The following is a 20,631-nucleotide window of genomic DNA, read 5'->3' as shown; positions in this document are numbered from 1 at the left end:
GACAGATGATTGCTGAACAGTAATCTCTCTCCAGGGTAAATCTTTACATCTTGTGTTTAAACCCACACTATGAGTACTTGTAGGTTTACTATAACCAAGTTTTCTTGGCACAACAATAACATGAATAGTTCAACTGCTACGCATAAACTAAGGAGTGGTGGCTTGCCCACTTCACATCTGGTAGAAATGCTGGAAGAGGTGGAACCAATTAAGACGTGAGATACTTCACCAAAATAAGCCTTAAACTCGGCAACAACTTCTAGCATCAGATGTTCAGAGAGCACAACTAAAATGTGACAACTGAAATTTTACCTGACATTTACTGAAATAAGACTCGGTCAAAGAAACTGTTGGACGTCAAGTCCAGTTTCAGAGAAGAGACAAGTTTGGTTTGTTTTTAAAAAATGTAATTATCATTTTTCAGTATGCATGCTAAATCCTCAAGCCCTCACACCAACTTTTTTAGCTGCTTTATAAGCTTAACTTTCAGATCCTAGGATGAGCTCAGTGCCAGGCTTCTTGTACATCAAAAGTAGGATTATGTAGGTCAAATCCTGTCCTCTGTCTCTTTTGCAATTTCTTTGTTTTCTGACAGTTTTCGATAGAATGAACTGAAGGCCTTATTTAGCCCAGAGTTTTAAGATAAGTAACAAATTCTTTTGCTACCTGGGCTAGAATAAAATTTAGCTCTTTCTTCCAATGCTAACATGTCTTTCCAGTAACGTAAATAGGCAGATGTGACTGTGAACTCATAAACAATAGATCTGCCAGGAAAGGTGCTGTCATTACTGTGCTTCTTAGAGAAGAGCTGTATTACAGATGACAGCTACATCCTTCAAACATCCAGCTGGGGACTACGAGGATTTCTGAGCTCCTGTGTGCTCTAAGTTCCTTTCAAAGGATGGACAACACCATCCTAAGAATTCTCTTCCTGCACAGCGGGGATTAGTAGATAACAGCATTAATGTATCTAACTTATTAAGCCAGAAATCATCTCTTTTGTCCGTAATCAGATAATTCTTTGAATGCCTGGATGGGAGAGAGCTAACCATGCACAGAAAGGGGAGTGTGCTAGCTAGGGAAAACTTCTTTCGTTACCACTGTCCCTGACCGTCCCACTTACATTTTTCGGTGAGGTGGCCACTGCTGCAGCATCCTGTCGTTTTGCACTGGGACTGTAAGATGACGGGGGGCTGCCAGCTTTGCCAGTCCGTAGCTTCTCTCCCAGAGCAGACAGCCAGTTTTTTCGTTCGGGTGAACTATTCTCTTTATCTACTACATCCGTGCCTTTTCCACAAGGAGATTGGAAAAGAAGAGTGGGAGTTTGAACATCGGATGGATTAATACGGCTTCCAGAAAGAGAAGGCTCTTTTGGGCTGTGGCTAGAGCCTTCGTGCTCATTATCCATGTCAGCCAGACTTAGAGAGCCTTCATCGCAAGCTTTCTGCTCTGCAGCCAAGTGACATAAATTCAGCTTGGACTTCTTAGCCACATGGTCCAGTTCAGTCACACAGCTGCAGGCCTGCAGACACTTCTGTCTCACGTCGCCTTCCTTGCTGCAGTCAAGCCTCCTCTTGGCACGCTTTTCAACCTGTGAGTGTGGTGCTTTAGGAGTGCTAGATGCTTCCAAGAGACCTTGTGTGACTTCTGCCAGGGCTTTTCTAGGAGAAAGAGCCTTTTTCCCCACTTCTGGAGGAGAAGACGACGGAGTCCTGGTTACCCAGTGTTTAATGGACATTTTGGAGGAAGGCACAGGTTTGGGAGAATCGCATGGGCTGGCTCCACTCCGCTTTGCTGGTGTGCAGGCTGCAGCAATTTGGGTTTTGAGAGAGACCGTTAGAGTGTTTGTAGAAAGAGGAAGGTCTCCAGAATAACTGGGAGCACAGGCAGCCGGACGTGGCGAGGAAACGCACGGATTGCCCACTGTAACAGCCTTGGCAGGAGTATTCCGTAGGCTGGCTGGTGATGCTGGTAGAGGAGAAATAAGTAGTTTAACGAGGAACATAGAACAGCAGATGAAAGGCAGACCTTTCATAAACACCCCTTCCAGGCAGGAGATGGATTCAGCACTCACCCTGATTCTCAGACATACTCTGCTGAACTACAGATTGCATAGATGCTTCTTATTTCAGCTAAACTGATACGAATCCTATTTAAAATCCTTTATCATACGGCTAGATATAATACAGTACATTGGTTTAACGTCTGACTTCTATTCATATTCCTTCTAAAACTAGAATCCTTACTTAAGCTACAGCTGAGGGACTGATGGATAGGCAAAACAGATCTTGAATTTTCTAAGTTTATCTAGCCTTGCTGGCAGCTTTGCAATGGCTTGGTCCAGACAGCTCTGTTTTGGGAAACTGTCTGAGAACAAGGTTGGGTCCCTACCTGCAGCTGGTCACCTGCACAGTCTTTAATGGGGCCATGATTGAATTGAGGAGCAAAGGTACTGTAAGAAGGTCCCATAGGTAATTATAATACCACAGAAACTTTATGCTACAATACCTTCCCAGATGAATAATGCTGATAGTCAGGTGTTAATAGTTGCATATTTTTAAGACAAAAAAATGCGAGAATGGGAAAGGACGTCCACCTCTCGTCTTTTTGAGAGAGAACTTTCTGCAGTGCTGTATTAGTATGAAGTTGGTAGATTTTTACCACACCCAGGGAAATGTGATAAGTTCTTCACCTCCTGAACAAGGACTTCAGTTCCAAAGAAAATAAAATCTGTCACCGTAGTTCAGTAATTTCTTTAAAATAAATGATCCCCAGACAAATATGTCACAATGGTATTTGAGCTCACTAGTCAAGATGTAAAAATCCCCTGCTCTTTTTTTTCCTGAATCCCTAGCTTAAGTTTCTGAACACCTAGTTTATTAAAACAGTAGTCATAGGTAGGTTTACACCCAGGACCTCATAAGGATCTCAGTAATGACAGTGGGAATAATATATAGAAAAGATCTCAATCTGCAGCAACATTGGAGATTTTTTTTTATGACACCCTCCAGAGACCACATTAGCAGGTCTCTTAGATGCCTGATTTCTCATTCATGTAACTTGAGGTGACGCAATTAAGTAGGATAGCACATGAGTTACCCCAGGCATTTCCACTACTGAGCACAAGAGCTCTAAATGTTTTCTGTATTCCAGGGGTTTAATCTGAACTCCTAATTCTCAACATTAGCTGCTGTACTGTAAAGCACTTCATTAGGACAATGAGAAGTCTACTGTGAATAACCTGCCATTTTCTTTAGGTCTCTAGGCCGTCTGACAAATAACATGTCAAGTGATCACCTACACAACTCTTTGATTACATACCCTAATAAACCTCTTTTGATCTTTCCTTTTACTGCATTATCTAGCCCTTTAAAATACAAGTACTGGTGCACCATATCAGGACCCCATATTAATGGATCCCACTACAAATCACCTTAAAGCATAAACAGAATTAAAGGCTTTCCTGATAAAGTGTGCTACCTCATAATAATTTACTTCAGCCTGGACTAGGAGAAAGTGACTGCCAAGATTGGTTCTCTTAATCTTTACTTTAATGAGCACTTACAAAACAAAAATATTTAAGCTGGGGAATTTGTTATATTTAAAAATTTAAGCTACTAGAAGAGAAGAAGCAAGCTCAGCAGTTCTCAATCCATAATGACCACCTACAAATTCATACAGCAGATACAAATGTGGCATGATTACCTGGGTATGAGCATTCTCAGTCTCAAACCAATCTGAGAGTTATACTGTGGGCAGTGGATAAGCAAAAAAAGCTATCCTGAGAGTCGGACGGGAAGCAAACTAGCTACATCCCTGAACTTGAGATAAAGAAAATCAACACGAGGCTTTTTAGTAAGACTGCATGCATTATTCAGGCTTCTACTCAGTTCCAGGCTGTTTCCATTCATGCTGCTGCTCCACATAGTGTTGCATGCTTGTGCACACTTTAAATGCCTGCAGTCAATTTGCATAACACCAATGCAGGTATTTGAGATGTTTTCCACCTTCTCTGCTACAAATGCTCTGGAGTGGTAGTACAAATCTCCAGATTTAAGACTCATGAATTTTTCAGGCACAGGCCCACTCCACAAATTTGGTTTCACAAAAGCGAAGAGAAAGTAGTGCAACTTCGGGAAACCACAAAAATAGTTTCCAAAGAAAAGGAAATTGCTTGCTACACTTCATGATATAGGTCAACAGTTAATACCCAACCTCAGCCTCACAACTTGTTCCACATAAATAGGTGGAGAACTACCCAGATCTCATCCCAGCAAGTCTGAAATAGTACTTAGTTGCCAATGCTGAATCAATCTCTGCAGATAACTCCTATATTCCAACAGCACGTGCTTTGTGCTCAAGAGCCAAGGTCAGCAGGAAGCCTGCTGTTGTGCTTGCAGTGTCTGTGTACTTCCTTTTCCCTCCAGTGTTGCTTTAATACAGTAAGAACAAGGAGAAATAAGCTATTTTTCCAGTAAAATTGCCAAAGCTGACTTGTAAAATTTTAGTGTACAAATTACTTCAGGTTTTAGGCTTCTACACTAGACTCATGCTTACTTCTGTGAAATACACAAAGTGTATTTTTCAGTCCTCTCTGTGTGCGTGTACACACAAACCGTTTACCAGCTACAGAGCAGACCTGGCACTCTCCCTACTATTGTCCTGCAAACTTCCTGCAAGACTTACTCACTGGCAAAAGGTTAGATGTAATGTTATCCCATTAGTGGGATTTGGAGACCTTCAGCCTTTATTTACGTTAGCCAAGGTGAAATTCATTTGGAAAGTGGCTAGAAAAGATAGGTGGAACACAGGAAGTCACACCAACAGCTGCTAAAAAGCTATTTTATTCTTAGTTCCAGAGCTACACTACAGAGAAGCTCATCCTATTTCACTCAGGGGAGGGGAGGGGGGGTGTTATTCTCCTTTCACCCACTCTGCTGTAACAAAATGCAAATTTCACGCAAGTCAAAGCAATGCTATGACCCAGGGCTCCTTTCTTTTTGTTCTAGGTACTGTCCAGTGAGTAGCTTCTCCACCAGAGGAGCAGCAATTCACAATCAAGGCTACGCTAGAGACATTGAACTGATTTTTCCTGCTGCCAATTCTTCAAATGTACATATTATAATCATTTAGACCAACCTTAGGCATTCTTGGGTGTGATATAGCCCAGATCTGTCTGCTAGCTTTGAAAGCATGCTGCATAGTTTGTTTGATCACCTAGGCTTTGTAGACAGGTATTGTATTTGAATTGATGAACGCTACTGATTAATTTTGGAACAATATGATCATGTTGTGATTGTCTACAGCCATTCTTGAAGTCCTTTCACCAAGTGCCATTTGTCTGTATGGACAGTCAGTCCCACTGCACAAAGCTAAAGAAAGAGATGTAATATTAATATCAGCAAAGAAGACTGACCAGAGTTCAGCTGCTGGGCAGAAGGAAACAATTCAGAGTTTCCAGGCTGTGCCATCAGCCCTTTACTTGGTAAAATAGGAACTGAAAAAAACATGATCTTACTGCTCTCTGTTATTATTTGACATGAAAAAAAATATGACTTGTTGCTACAGCTAATAACCAAACCCTCTTTAGCTGGAGATGTAAGAAAGCAGCTCTGAAGCAAGTGATTCTGGGTTCCAGCGCTGCCAGTTGAAGAAGTCCATGCACACGGCATCTCCTTTGGCTGTTCACTTATCAAACCCTGCTGATGCCCACTGAAGACCTGGCTGCCTGACAAGCTATATTAATAAATATTTACTTTGCAGGCTGGTCATGCAAACTTCATCATACTGTAAGCTACTTCAGCCAGCTCATCTTGGTGGCGGTAGAAGTATTTATAAGAAGAAGTGTTTGGCTGGCTATATAAACTATTGCCTAACACAAAAAAAAAAAATAGAGTAAGACAAGCCAAGGTCTTTTGTTGGTGAACAGCCAAATTTCAGAAGCCCTGCTGGAGAGCAAGATATCACAGGGGCCTTACCTGCTCCACGTTGTTCTGTTTTCTTTTGTGTGACCCAGCCCACCAAGTTGGTTTTACTGAACGCTGACTTCTCCTCCTCAAGACAATGTTGTAGGCGCCAAATTCTCACAGTGTTGTCATCAGAGCACGTGGCAATCTGCAATATAAGTGTGTTTGTTGCAGTACCCGGGGCACTGCAACATGACCTAGGACAGCTACACCCAACACACCAAGCCAGTATGAATGCAGGGTGAAATCTGGTTAGCAAGGGGACAAGATTTACCCTTAAAGCAAATGAAACAACTCAACTCTATTTCATTGTTGTACCATTGAGAAGTGTTTGCTTTAAAGGGGAAGGCTGCCTCTCAGGCAAAAAGCCTTCAATTCTTTTTGCTAGAGAAATCCCAGCCACCAGTAACCCTTGGCCTTGCACAGCTCTGTAACAGAGGACAGCCTGCTCAGGAAGGGCCTGCACATATTTTGCAATTTCCATCATTCAGTAGCCAAAAGCAGACACGCTGCTTCTTGCACCTGCATCTAGGTCTGTCTCTGTTACTCAGGACCTTTTCTGCTTGGGGACAGACATTCTCAGCACACTGAGGTGACACTGGAAGGCTGTTGCACCAGCCTTAAGTGCTATCTCTGCAGACTCAGATGTCTGGCAGAGAAACCAATTCTGCTAGAAACATTCACCTAGATTCCTGCTGTGGCTCTGTGTGTTCCGCAATGATCTGCGGAATTTATTTCAAACAAGCAGCAGCACCTACCTAAGCCACGCTTTTATGGCTCTGTTTGGACAGGTTATCTGGTGACTCACATGGGAATCACCAGCAAGAAGGAAATGCTGTGGCCAAAGTTCATAGTAACGTGGATGGGAAAGTGTCTATACTGTGACCTGTGACACCAATATTGCCCCCCCAGAAAGCAACTTGGCCTCTCAAATCACTTCGAGCAGCTTACTGACCTTTCTTCGCACCGTATTTTCTCTTTACAGACTCTGAAGCATGGAGAAAAGTGGGTAACTATTTTTTTTACCTGAGTTGGTATAGATTTTAAAGGCTGTATTGCTCTGCATTTCCAAATCATAACAATCAGGATGCTGGGCCAGAGACCAGAGATTTTATCCAAAATACCAGTTCACATATTCTTCTGTGTCTTACACAGCTAGAACAATTCTCCCTGTCTGTCTGCAAGACTCTCACTCTCCTATATTGTAAAGTTTTTTTGAACACCTGGTGCTGTAGTGAAAGCTAGGTAAAGTGGCTGACTTGCATACCTATGGGATGCAAGAAACTTTAGCTATTATTAGGATACTGTCTAGGATTTTTCAGAGTTATTTCTCAGTTTGAGCTAGGCCAGTCATTTAAACCAGTTTCCTCTGTTAATTCTCTTCCTTCTAGTGATACTTGGGGCGTAATAACTGACATAAACATAAACTGCAGGTTTTAGAGTCTACACACAAATATTCATCAAAAAACAGCTCAGATCTTGAAAAAAGTCACAATGAAAGAGTCCATGTGTCTTTTAGAGGGCATTCAAAATTTCTTACCACTCTGTACAAGACTGGCAGATGTATCAGTGGTCAGGCAGTTAAGTATGGAACCACAAAGCAAGCTTTTGGCTTTTGAAAGCCCTGATGACACAGTTTCACAATTTTGTCTCTCACAGGTAGCATAACAAGGTCTCATCAGGAGAAGTCTTTGTTCATTTACAGTTTGCTAGGTCTTATCAAACAGCTCAAATTATTACAAGTTTCAGAACTTTTTCATTATTTTTTACTCATGCAACAAGCTTGGTTTACTGCCCACCCCCTCTTCCTGAATGAACATTTTTGGAAATTATTAACTAAGAACTTCCTTCCAAATCAACAAATACTGCTGCAATTTTGAAAAGCAAATATTGTCACATTACATCTATTGTTTCATAGGGAAGACAATTTTTCAGAAAACAAACCTTTGTGAAGTCTGAAGGACACCAAGCAATGGAGGTAACCTCTTGAGAATGACCAACAAGTATCCTTGGAGGCAGGCTGGGTTCAGAAACCTTAAAAATTCCATGGAAAAATAAGTATAAAATCACAAGACCCAGAGCCTAACATACACCACTGAGAAGGGCCTCCACAGCCCACCTATGAAGCATGCAAATACTTTGTCTTTCCCATATGAGACAGGTAAGTTAAATGCTTCCTGCCTGTAATCATAGTCCATTGCAGCTGAGAGGCAAACCCAGACCTAAATCCCTGTTCCTTACTTCCAAGACTTCTTTTTGGCACTGGCTGCCTGAGGAGCTGTCGCACTCTCCCCGAAGACACCACAGCTCTGCAGTTGTATAAAAGCAGTGTTCTCTGGAGGACTGAACGTCTCAAAGCAAGGGAACAATTTCACAGGGATGATGTTAATAAGGATGGCTATTCCACGGCAGCTGTTCAGTGGACCATGTAGAGTAAGACCAGAGTTTACTTCACCACCTCATGGACTAGCCAGAGATGTCTTAACACTCTTCCTTCCCCACAAAGCATCCCCACATCACATACTGCTGGCAATCTCTTCTGAGAGACACGGACTGACAGAGCTCTGAGAATCAGTTCGTATTTCATCTCTAGAGCTGAAGCAGCTGGCCAGCACTGAGAGGTACAGACTTGCCTGGAAACACTTGCTTAATTCCTGCTGCACGTGGGATTTCTGCCAGAGCTGTCAACCCAGCACACTACACAAGCGTTTTGCTACATTAAGTAACTATCTGTTCTAGGTAAGATGCTTAAAAGTTTGGGAAGCTCATACTTTGAATGAGAATAGGTGAATATATTCTGCTGCTGTTTTGCAAACATCCCTACCACAAATGGTTTATTAAAAAAAACAAAACCACCACCACCAAAGTTCAATAGATGGATCTTCACTGGCTTCAGAACCGGTATTTGTACGGCTGCCAAATGTCTGAACCTCTTCCAGCCAACCAACTGGACCACAAAGCCTCTTAATAGTTCACAAAAATGCTCCCTATAGCGCACACACCCATTAAACTCAAACCCCGTTTCTCTTTAACCGTTCATAAATCTTTCTCATTTTTATTATTAATCCATATTATTATTACTCTTCAATCACAGCTCATGTGACAGATACAGCTGAAGTTAGCATTAGGTGGCCCAAGGAAGAAAACACACAAACATACACGCATGCACACACAGATTACATCCAAGCTTTGCATGCTTTCAGCAGACAATCCGTTCCAGATCTATGAGTCACCATTATTGACGTGATATTATAAGGGGGATTATAAGGAGGATTTGCATATATGACTAAGTGAATGAACTGATCCTTTACTGTGTGGGAAAAGGAGTAGATGTTACATACAGGTTTCAAAGAAAGATGCAAAACATCTGGGAAGGCTTCTGATCTACACAAAAGGTTTTTGGTTTCGTTTTTATTATTTTTTCCCTTGTGGATCACCTCCTATAGCAGCCTGTAAAATTGTGATTGAATATCCAGCTTCTGAATCTAGTAACTTGTTCTGATATTGTGAGAAAAATCAGGTTCTTCATAACAGGCCACTTTTTTTTCCCCTGACATAGCAGAGGCAATCACTGACTAAATATCCACTAAATGCCTTGTTCAGATTATTCCTTGTCTGCCAAAACATGCAACGTCATGGAAACTAAATCCCTATTTAGGGAATAATCAGAGGTGCAGAGAACACCTTCATTTACTAATAGTCTTGCAATGCACACATAACAGACTGAGTAGTCACTAGTAGTCACTCACTGCTGAAAGAAAAGCAGAGGAAGAGAATAACTCTTGCTGGGCCAAACTGGTTTTACACTGCAGTGGTGTAAATTAATAATGTAAATTGGGTGTAATGGGTTTGTGTACTAAAGTAGGATAAGATGCATTACTTAGAATATGAACAAGGAGGCCAACCTACACTACCCATACTTGGGCGCTAGGAAAAAAAAAAAAAGCATTCGCAAGGTTTTTGTATTTCCTTATTTCCCTGGAATGCTGAAGTATTCAGAGTCCACAAACCCTCATTTTAAGCCTTGCTTCCTAAGGAAGTGAGGCTTCTGCAGCAAGGGGACCCATCTGTCTACTTCAACCTTTGGCTGAAATTGTTCAGCAGGTCCACACCCAAAAGAGGGCAGTGATCTTGAAACAGCTTCATGCTGATGAGACAGAGCATGCAGCCACTGTTCCCATGGAGCAAGGCAGGCAGAACTGCAGCCCTGTCCATTGCATTTGGCAAAAGACAGTTGGCCAGCCTGTGCATTTTAAGTCAAGATTAGCCACAGCCCATGCTGCTTTTTGCCTGATTTGACAGGATATTGTTGGAAGTCAGAGCTATTGTGGAAAGGTTAAAAAAACTGAGAAACCTAGGAAATGAGACTTTATTAGTTATTCTACTCATTGAACAGCTGTTGTACCCATTATCAGGATTCAGCATAAAATGGTGTGTATAGTTTTATGCTTAATAATACAGAAGCACATACATTCCAACACTGGGACAGACAGACTGAAGGGTAGCTTAATATAGTCATATTGAAGGATAATGGAACTGTGGAAGTGTACACCTATAAAGTATGTTATTTATTACCAGGGAGGTAGCTCAGCTAGGTACCATTTCTGCAGACAGAAACTTCGCTGCTCTCTGGCTTTTATGATCTTAGGGTTGTTTGAGTCAGTTCATTAACTGACAGATTAATAATTATAAAAACAACCCAACACAATAAAGTGAATGTTCATTGTCTGAAAGTGATGTTATACACGGAAGCAGACTGAAACAGCGCCCTCGTCAGCAATACCTTCTAGCCACAGTATTCCCTGGGAACTGCTGACCCAAGCAGAGCTTGGCACTGCTTCCAAAGATCCTCGAAGAAATAATCTGGGTGGACAACATCTTACTCTGTCTTTTATTCCTTGATAAGGTCTTGGTCTGCCTTTTATTCCTCTCTAGATGTGGAAAGCTAGCACTCTTCATTAGCTTCTTTCCAACATTACCTGTTAACTGTTCATGAAATATCTAAGCACATATTTTCACAGCACTTTAAGTCCTCATCCCAGGAAAAGATACATGCGTTTCAATGTCAGTAAAGTCTTCCAACATTTAAGACAAATTAAGAAGCCTCTGCATATGAGGGATCTGAAAAAAGAGACCAAGTTTTGCTGAAGGTCCCTCTTTCTAACATGACTATGGGAATAAAAGAAGTGATTACCTGATTACTTATTAAATAAGTACGTAATATGATCTGTCACCCACATGTGACAGCAATAGAAGCCTGTACGCAAATACCTTTAAAATGTATTTGCATAAACATTGAGATGTTATGACGTCCTTGAATGCTCTTGACCCAGTTCCAGCCACTTTTCCACAAAAAAGCCAAAACACATGAATGCAGGATGCGCAGCCCAAGTTTCCACAGGTATTTTTGCTGAACTTGCAAAGAACTAAGGAAGGCTAAAATTACACTGCTTGACATGGAACTGGCCATGCTACTGCACTCCTGCTACTTCTGAGAAAGCAACCTAGCTGCTTACAATAAGTGTTCTCACAATCAAAGGGACTACATGCTCAAACTACAACCAAAGAAGGGTGACCCTCTTCTCTCAGAGCTTCCTATTTTACTTTCAAACTCATTCTGAACAGGGCAAACAATTCAACAGTCCCTAAAATTACCCAGAACCTGAAACGAGCAGTCACCTGCAGCTTCTGTCTACTCTACTTGAGGTAGGAAGTCTACTCTATTCCTGTACAGCTGTAAACGATGGAGAACAGAGCTTGAAGCACGCGTTATTCTGAGGTCCCTGGTATTAACTTTGTGACATTTGCATTTCCTACACGTCAGCACAAGATGCCAAGTGACTAAGCCTCTCAGCTGTCAGACAATGCTTTGGAATTTTGCTGAAGGCTCTGGCTGAGCCCTCGCTATAATACAAAGGCTTTAACTACTGCAAATTAAGTATGAGAAAAAGCTAAGTATGCACCAAGAGCTAGAAAAGTGGAGGTGGGGAAGAGTGCCCTTTAAAACAAATTTTTTTTTTCCCCCTAACATGCTCCATTGCTAAACATGAACCAAGAACTCTCTACTTGTCATAGTTGCTTGAATCAACAGAATTGAAAGAGGACTGTAATGCCCATTAAAACCAGATTACAATCAGCAACTTGCAATAAGCAGCAGTGATGAGAGATGTATTGATGGCAGGAGAGTAGCTCTGTTTTGCATTAGTTACATCTAGCCTGGACAGCAACACGCTCTGGGCACAACATGCCAGAAGCTAACCCCACGCTGCTTTAAGTAGGAGTGGGAGGCAGGGAGTGTCCTACATGAACATGAAAAGCAAATGAAACGAAAGAGCAGAGCACTTCTGGGCAGCCAGCCTGGGCAGGCCCGCTCCCTTGGGTTTCTCCCAAGCGTCTCACCTTCCAGATGTACGCGTTGCAGTCACTCGAGCCGCTCACCAGAAACTGGTCATCTGGGCTAGTACTGGATTTGATGTAAAAGCTAGAGTTCTGGTGTCCGCTGAAAACCGCCACTGTGAGAAAAACAATGAAAGTAAAAACACCACTCAGTGCACAGCTGTGGGGTTGGTTGCATAAGCAGGGCTGATCTTACAGGCTTTTCCTGCCCAGCCACGTATCCTCTAGAGAAAGTGGTTGTACTGCTCCCTTGCTCTAGGGCTCCGAGCTCCAGCTGGCAGGTAGCAGGAAGCATCATTCAACAGCAGCCCTCATAGCTCCTGATACAAAGCAGGTTTACCTGAATGGCTCTCTCCACAGCATTAGAAAGCGGTGGCAGGTTTATTAAAGCTTTGACCTGGTTGTGATACAAGCAGAGCCAAGACATCACGTTGGCTACCCCAAAGCTCTGGTTATGCCCCCTCATCCCTTCTTCCCAGTGCTACGGCCACCAGTCCCACTACATTAACAAGGACAGTCGCACAAAACGCTTCCGCTGAAGCGACCAAGGCATTTGCTACTCCTTTCTCTGGCTGCCAGCATCTCCATTTTGTCAGCAAAACGTCCTGTGTGTCAGCTACGCTCGTCAGACATCTATATTTAACGTCCCCGTAAAGCTTCACCTCGAGGCCCTGAATAGCTGCTGCTCTTCCTATTGCAAGCACCGGAAGAGCCAACGGCCAACACAGGAGCTGAGCTGAACGTGGATGTGGAGCACCCCAGCTTCGTTATCAGGGTGGAAAGGGCAAGTTTCCTGATTTAGCACCACGTGGGGCTGGCGCACCCTCGCCCAGCCCTCGGAAGTAGCGACACTGTGAACATTGCAGGATCCACAAGAGCGCAGCAAGAAAATGGCAGTCAGCAGTCAGTTAGAGGGCCTTCAGACTTTTCTATCGTGGTTTTGGCAAAGAAGGTGACCCACAGACCAGAGGACATGCGGTTGCCTCTAGCTTTCTTTGAAATGTGGTGAGGCCCCACAAGATGCTTTGGTTTTAACCTGCGGCTCTTTCTGCAGAGTGGTTACAGGCAAATCCTATTACAGAAGGATTTCCTCACGGCTCCCTTCCAGCTAACGCGGTCCTGGTACTAGATCGGAGCTGCTGCTGTCTGGATAAAGACCAGCGAGGCTGGAGGCCCTGCGTCCCCGCCGGCACCTCACGCCAACCACAGGCCCGTGCTGCCCTCTGCGGGAGGCACGGCACACCATTCCCCGGCCAGTTCCCCAAAAGCCGCACACATTTTTCAGCCAGCTGGATGAATCAAGATTTCTCTCCAGGTTTTATCTGCTACACACGAGTCAACGGAAGGCAATAGCTATGTGCAGAGGCAGGTAGTGGAGTGTCTTGGGCTTTGTCCCATTCTTGCAGGGGGACAGGCCGGTGGGAGAATTTCCACAGCTCAGTGGTGGCACCCAGGATTAAAATCAACAACTGACTTATTAATATTTAATCCTTGCACTACTTCTCAGCTTTGGAAGCATTCCCACCCAACAGACTGCCTTGCTGAAGAGCATACAGAAGGACACATTGTTCATTTAGTTTCAATTAACTGAAAGACTAAGAAAAGGCAATGGAAACTAAATCATATGTCTGTCTGGAATGCATCTAATAAGATTTGCCGCTTTCTGAGAAGTGGCCATTGGCCTATGACAAAGAAGCTTAGTGCACCAAAGTCTGTGACCCATCTTGTCAACAAAAAGGTCACAGATGCTGAGGTGAAGGAATCTAAAAGGTTGAGAAAAAAAAAAAGACAGAAAAAAAGAAGCATCTCCACGATATGCTGGGGATATTTTCTCCCAGAAGCTGCTGAGGAAGCTAAATTTAACAGACACCTTAAAATATCTGAGTACAACATAATAGGTGATCACTTCACATGGATTCATACCTTAAAAGTTGAAAGATCAGCGATTGACAGTAAGCAGAAGATTCAAGATTGCTTCAGGTGGGCAGCAGGTGGACACTAACCATTCCTCGCAAGATAACCAGAGTCAATTTGCAAACTACTCTTAGTGTCAGTCTAGCTGAAGCAGCATCTGCACTTACATATGTTTTTGTGCTATTACCTTTATTTATGATGGTTTAAAACTAAATATGAAGTCCTTGTAATATTAATATATAAAAGTATAATATTCAACAGGTGCCTTCTTTCCCAGGTACTTTCAGACATAAGAGAATCAAATAGGTTTTCTATGCCTTCAAGCTGGTCTCTCTAAGTCACAGTGCATGAGGTAGAAACCTGTCTTTCTATGCTCTGTAACATCTGGCTAACACTGCCAGATGTCAGTCCATAACATGCTCCTTGTCTCTCGACTGCCCCACAAAACTGCTACACCAGGGTTCCAGCAAGTGCCATGAGCACCAAGGGCTGGGGATACCAAGGGCTGGGGATACCAAGGGCTGGGGATACCAAGGGCTGGGGATACCAAGGGCTGGGGATACCAAGGGCTGGGGATACCAAGGGCTGGGGATACCAAGGGCTGGGGATACCAAGGGCTGGGGATACCAAGGGCTGGGGGTGAGCTCTTTGCACCTATTCCACCACATCAGCTGCAGCTCTAACAGTGTTGTTTTCATGGCTGATCAAGAACAAGTTTGCAGCAGAAGTCTGTATCCATGCAACACAACAGCAAGCCAGCCAGCTGTTTGATTTTAGGAGATGCTTGCTCTTATGGATGACCTCAGAAAACTTACTGTAAACAGCACTTTTTAACAGGTAATTATCACAGATATCACTCTTACCTGGAGTGGTCTTTAAACTTGTCATATTGAACATGTAGATACTGTCGTCAGTGCAGTTAGCAAAGAGATTAGCACCAGTGGAATCCAAAACCAGACTAGAATATCCTAAAGAAAAAGGGAATTTCTTTCTAAGAAGTAACTCCAGAAAACATTTTGGACAACAAGCATTCTCAAAGAAATAAGAGAGGGAAATTTGGAAGTGATATCTATTATGCAAGATAGATTGTCATTGGAAAGTTTACTTATTTGACAGAGCACTTGCTGGAGAAATAAAGTACCTAGAACAACATCTACATTTTCTCATGAGGATTCAGGGTGCTATTTAGAGCGAATTCCCACCTTCAGAGCAGGCAAGCAATTTATCTGATAGTTTCAAATGGATAGCAGGAACATCCAATTGTAGAAACAAAGGTTAAAAGTGAATAGAAGTCCTCATGCTTCGGTGGCTTAAGCCATCCTTTGATATGCTAGTGACTTAGCTTCAAGCAGAATCTTTTCCTGCAGGCAAGTTATTTTATAGCCAGCTCCTCAAAGACTTCCCTCGTTCTTGGAACTTATACTGACCGTTACTTATACTGACACATCAAGACGGTTGACAAGTCATCAGCAATTACTGTGTTGCATCAGAGCATCATAAGGTGCTAAGTATAGAGCAACATGAACAAGGACACTATTGTTTTTGATAAGAAACAGCTTCAATTATTGCTCGACTCTCAAAGGTTATGATGTTAAAAAACAGACCCTTCTGTTGCCTTTGAAAGATACAATGCAAATAGAGTTCAATCTAGATTCAGCATCAAAAGTGCTAGCTAAATTCCACCTACAGAGCTCTATTATTCCCTCATCTCCAGTTCTGAGAACACACTGCTGAAGCTTATGCAAATTTGTATCATTGGTGCAATGATACAAAAGTGGAGCACTTTCAGTTGTCAACTTGAAAATTTGGTATTGGTGATCAAAATATCCTGCTGAACTCAGTCTTAACAATATTTGACTAAAAATACAAGAGATGGCATTGTCAGTACTTCTTAAAATCACCTTGCAAATTTAGTAAATACCTTATCCAATAACTTACCCAGTTTGCGAGTACTGGTGCCGGGGTAGCAGAAAGACTTGAAAGGCACCGGCTCCTGACGGTAAGCAGCATAGTTCTTGCGCAAGTCCCAAACTTTGATCACGCTGAAATATAAAAGCACAAATGTCTCTAACTTGTCAAAACACAAAAACTTCTTTTGCAATGCAGATAGAGCCTTCTATAAACACAGGAAGACAGGTTGCTTATTGAGGAGTGCCCAGCGATAAGGAGTACAGCAGAGCAAAAATAGAGCAGAGATGTGCTGAAAGCAAAGCAATTATTCTGCCAGGTACGGATGAGGAAGCAGTGTTGTCTTCTGTAACTAACACAACCTACAACATGAGCTCACAAGTCAAGTTTCCTCAACTAATAAAAGGAAAGAACAAGGATGCCTTTATACTCCTGACAGTTATGTTTTTAAAAATCAAGTCTTTTAAGGTTTTTCTTGCTCTTCAGGAGCAAGCCTCTTCTTGAGCCATAGGCAAGAGTATTATCTGTCTCAGAGAGACTCTGGAGAATACGCCTCCACATGGTGCATCCTAAAGAAGCAAGACCTGAAAGTGTAATCTCCATGCTAATCAGTGAGATGTTTTGCTTGCGCTCCAAGATGCTGCAACAGATCTGGCAGCTAAAAGAATGCATCCTTTATAACTCAAGGCAACATTTTCTCAAATGCCCACACATATCCAGGCACCGAAAAACCCACTCACATCCCAAAACAACTCCCTATCTAACAATAGTCTGTTTACTTGTGGTCCTACAGGTCCATGAGAACAGACAGAGATAAGAACTGTTCTCATTCTGCCCCACAGCTAAAACACTAAAATGAACATTTACCACATATGCCGTTTGTCCCAGTGCTGCAATCTTGAATAAGGAAGAAAAGCAGCATTCAGCTCTGGCAATGCAAGCTGGCAGCAAGCTCAGCTGACTATAACTAAAGGTAATTGTGGCTTTGTGGGCCACTGTGTGATCTTAGGAAAAAAAAACCTTCCAATCTTTTTGTGCCACTAAGAGCACACAGAATAGCATGGGAAAGCAGGCATCCTCCTTCCTTACCCGTCAACAGCTCCTGCAGAGATAAGAGTATGTTCATCCTGAAGCAGCACCACAGTTACACTCTGTTGGAAATCCTTAAGAAAAAAAGAGAAAAAGGAATTTTGTTTGCTATCAAGGTCGGCAAAATCTTGCTGCTTTCAAGGCCAAGTGAACATTATTGAGGACACCTCCTTTTAGCCAGACAATCTTGTTCCTCTTGGCCATAGGCCAGCCTGAGTTTTGCTCTAGAACTAGCTTGAGCTTCTTGGGCTCTCTCCTAACAGAATTAGCTTTGTGCTTTCTAGCAAGCTGGTCCCCTACAGGCAGGAGAACCTGGAATACCAGATGCCATTTCAGACACAACCATTCTTTCAACGCTCCCCCACCCCATCAGTGAAATTGCCAGTGAGTTCTAAGTATTTGGACAGCAGTTTAGGATTACACCTTTCAGGTCAGAGATAAGATAGTTGTCTTCATCAATGAAGATTTAATAGTTTTTAATAGATTAAATAAGACCAGTTCTTAGTCTGGTGAGGCAGTCATTTATGTGGTCAGACTTAAGGGAGGGAAGAAAAAAAAATTGGAACCCTACCTATCTCTCTCCCCCCCCCCCTCCCCCCCCCCAAAAATAAAGAATGCTGAAAAGAATGCTGGCCACTCCTTTCCTCTCTAGAAAATAAAAAGTAATTTCACATGGTATTCACACAAAGATGGCTTTGATGGCATGTGGGTTGTTAGACAGATAAACAACATCTAAAGTTAGCTATATCAAGTGACCAGTGACCATGACACGAAAACCTGCAAAGATAAATTGGAGCATTTACCAAAAACAAACCAAATACTTCTCACCATTCAGAAGGACTTAAGGGTGTTGTTTGATGAGAAGCTCAACACAAGCCAGCAATGCGTGCTTGCAGCCCAGAAAGCCAACTGTGTCTGTGCTTCATCAAAAGCAGCGTGGCCAGCAGGGCGAGGGAGGGGATTCTCCCCCTCTGCTCTTGTGAGACCCCACCTGGAGTGCTGCATTCAGCTCTGGGGCTGCCAGCACAAGAAGGATGTGGACCTGTTGGAACAAGTCCAGAGGTGGGCCACAAGGATGACCAAGGGGCTGAAGCACCTCACAGGCTGAGGGAGTTGGGGTTGTTCAGCCTGGAGAAAAGAAGGCACTGGGGAGACCTTACAGCCACCTTCCAGTCCCTAAAGGGAGCCTACAAAAAAGTAGGAGAAGGACTCTTTGTCAGGGATTGTAGCGATGCGAGAAGTGGTCATGGCATTTAAAAAAAAAAAAAGTAGGTTTAGATTAGATGTACAGAAGAAATTCTTCACTCAGAGGGTAGTGAGGCACTGGCACAGGTCACCCAGAGAAGCTGTGGATGCCCCATCCCTGGAGGTGTTCAAGGCCAGGTTAGATGAGGCCCTGAGCAACCTGATCTAGTGGGTGGCATCCCTGCCTATGGCAGGGGGGTTGGCATTAGGTGATCTTTAAGGTCCCTTCCAACCCAAACCATTCTGTGATTGCTTAGGAAGTCTACTATGTATAATCTTGTTCTCAGACCAGAGGCCCCCATTTCTCTTGTATACCAGATACCTACCACCAGGGGAGCAAGACCTCTTAGGTTCTGCCTCTTCTTCTTGGGCTTGGAAGGAGTCTGCTTGTCAACCACATTGTGTGCTCCACTGATTTGATTTACCTGCCTATAAAATCCATCTGAAAGAAATCAAAGACACTTCAGTTAATAGTTTCTATGTCTATACAATTTTGCCACCACTTTAATAAAACAAGCAGGACCTGGGAATAAATCCTAAGAAGTGGCTGAGACTAGCCTTTAAAATCAGTAATATATCCAAAGACAGTAATTGTTAGTCACATACAAAACTAATGAGAACATAGTAGAAAACAGGAGCATATACTGCAAAAAATTGCAGAGGTCAATGTAGCACAGGCACTGAAGCCAAGACTAGTATGGGAAGGCTGCCCTTGGAAATCATTACCCCGCAGTCTGTTCTTCAACAGGCCTCCTGATCTTGAATGTTCAGCTGATTTCATCCTGAGCAAAACCACACTTACAGGAAGGCTTCCAGTGCTTTCTAATTTATTTCTTGATCTTCTATTTAGCCTTTTGTCCTCTAGTTCTCACTTTATAATAGTAAAGCAGTATAATTTTCATAAAGTTACTTTTCTCCTTTTTTTCCCCCCCCACTATACCTTCCACTCCAGTCAGGTGCAGCCTACCTTTTCCCCCAGTTACCAGACTCAAGAACTAGGGAACCTGAGACAGACAGCACGGTGAGATGTTCTGGCAGCACATGCCAGGAACCTGCTAGTGACAGAGCAGGGAGCTGAGGAGAAGTATAAGGGCGTGACCTGGCAGGGAAGAAGAAGCTCTAAGAAGCAGAAAGAGAGGAGCAGAATCAGCTCAGCCTGCGTTTAGGTGTTCCCACAATACATTCAGTTGCTTCTCAAACTCACAAGGTCCTCTGCTCTGCTCTTTCTGCCATCCTTCCTACTCCGGTAGGAGACTTCCCAGCTTTGTTTCATCCCTCTGAGAGGGGTTTGACCAAAGCCATCTAGCCAGCCCATTTTATTGCTAATATATTCTGATTATATGTACACGAGGATATGTTCTGTACCCTCTTATCTCTTTACTGAGACATAAGGTATTATCGGGACAGTGCGCAGATCAAGCTGCAAATCTGAGACAGAGTGGAACAACATATTAGACAGAAGAAATACTTATTCCATCCTTTTAGTGTACTAAAGCAGTCCCCTATTATCCAATAATCTTCTACCTCTTACTGAAGCGTTGCCTACATTGTAATTGAAAATGTTAGTTCAATAATTACATTTGATAACCATTTAGCATGTGATACTGAGCTTTTCTGATACATATCTGAAAGTTCAGTTACCTTTCTTGTTGCATCTGGTATCCCAAACCATGATGTTTCCATCTCTGCCTCCAGTACAGAAGACAGCTGAGAAAGAAATAGAGAGCTATTAGCTTCCAAATGTGATAATTTAATGATCTGAATGCCATCTATTTGCCCCTGGCCCTAGAAATAGAAAAATCAGGCCATTGGTCTGCTGTGCTCTTTGATTGGTTTCCTTATTCTTCATGACCTATCCTTACTACTATTCTAGGAAAAAAACAACTGCTTATGAAGAATATTTCCATGCTTATGTGTGTAAATAAGGACCGAGTGACTTCAATATCACGTCTTGACATCACATCTAACTTGTCCAAGATCAGAAAAGGGCAGACAGCATCAGACCACTGTGAAATTCCAACAAGTTGCTTTTGCTTCACTGGCTAGGTCACTGTTCAGCCTGCCCATGCTATTTGTCACGGTCATGTTCCAAAATCCCCTTTTAGCCCCATAA

At 42.8% G+C, this 20,631-nt stretch overlaps 1 protein-coding gene across 1 annotated transcript; it reads right to left on the bottom strand.

Annotated features, from left to right (window-relative positions):
* Positions 1–1,075: 1,075 nt before the first annotated feature.
* Positions 1,076–20,190, bottom strand: DTL (denticleless E3 ubiquitin protein ligase homolog). The gene is made up of 8 exons (XM_040552589.1): positions 20,160–20,190; positions 18,845–18,960; positions 17,274–17,347; positions 16,215–16,318; positions 15,140–15,244; positions 12,366–12,478; positions 5,979–6,114; positions 1,076–1,968 (listed from the first exon to the last, which is right to left on the bottom strand). The coding sequence occupies exons 1-8, from the start codon at positions 20,188–20,190 to the stop codon at positions 1,076–1,078; spliced, it is 1,572 nt and encodes a 523-aa protein (XP_040408523.1).
* Positions 20,191–20,631: the final 441 nt, after the last annotated feature.

This window comes from Cygnus olor, chromosome 3, assembly GCF_009769625.2.
Source record: "Cygnus olor isolate bCygOlo1 chromosome 3, bCygOlo1.pri.v2, whole genome shotgun sequence".
In the NCBI taxonomy this organism is placed as follows: domain Eukaryota; kingdom Metazoa; phylum Chordata; class Aves; order Anseriformes; family Anatidae; genus Cygnus; species Cygnus olor.
Note: the sequence above shows the minus strand (reverse complement) of the source record. Positions and strands in the feature narration are given on the sequence as shown.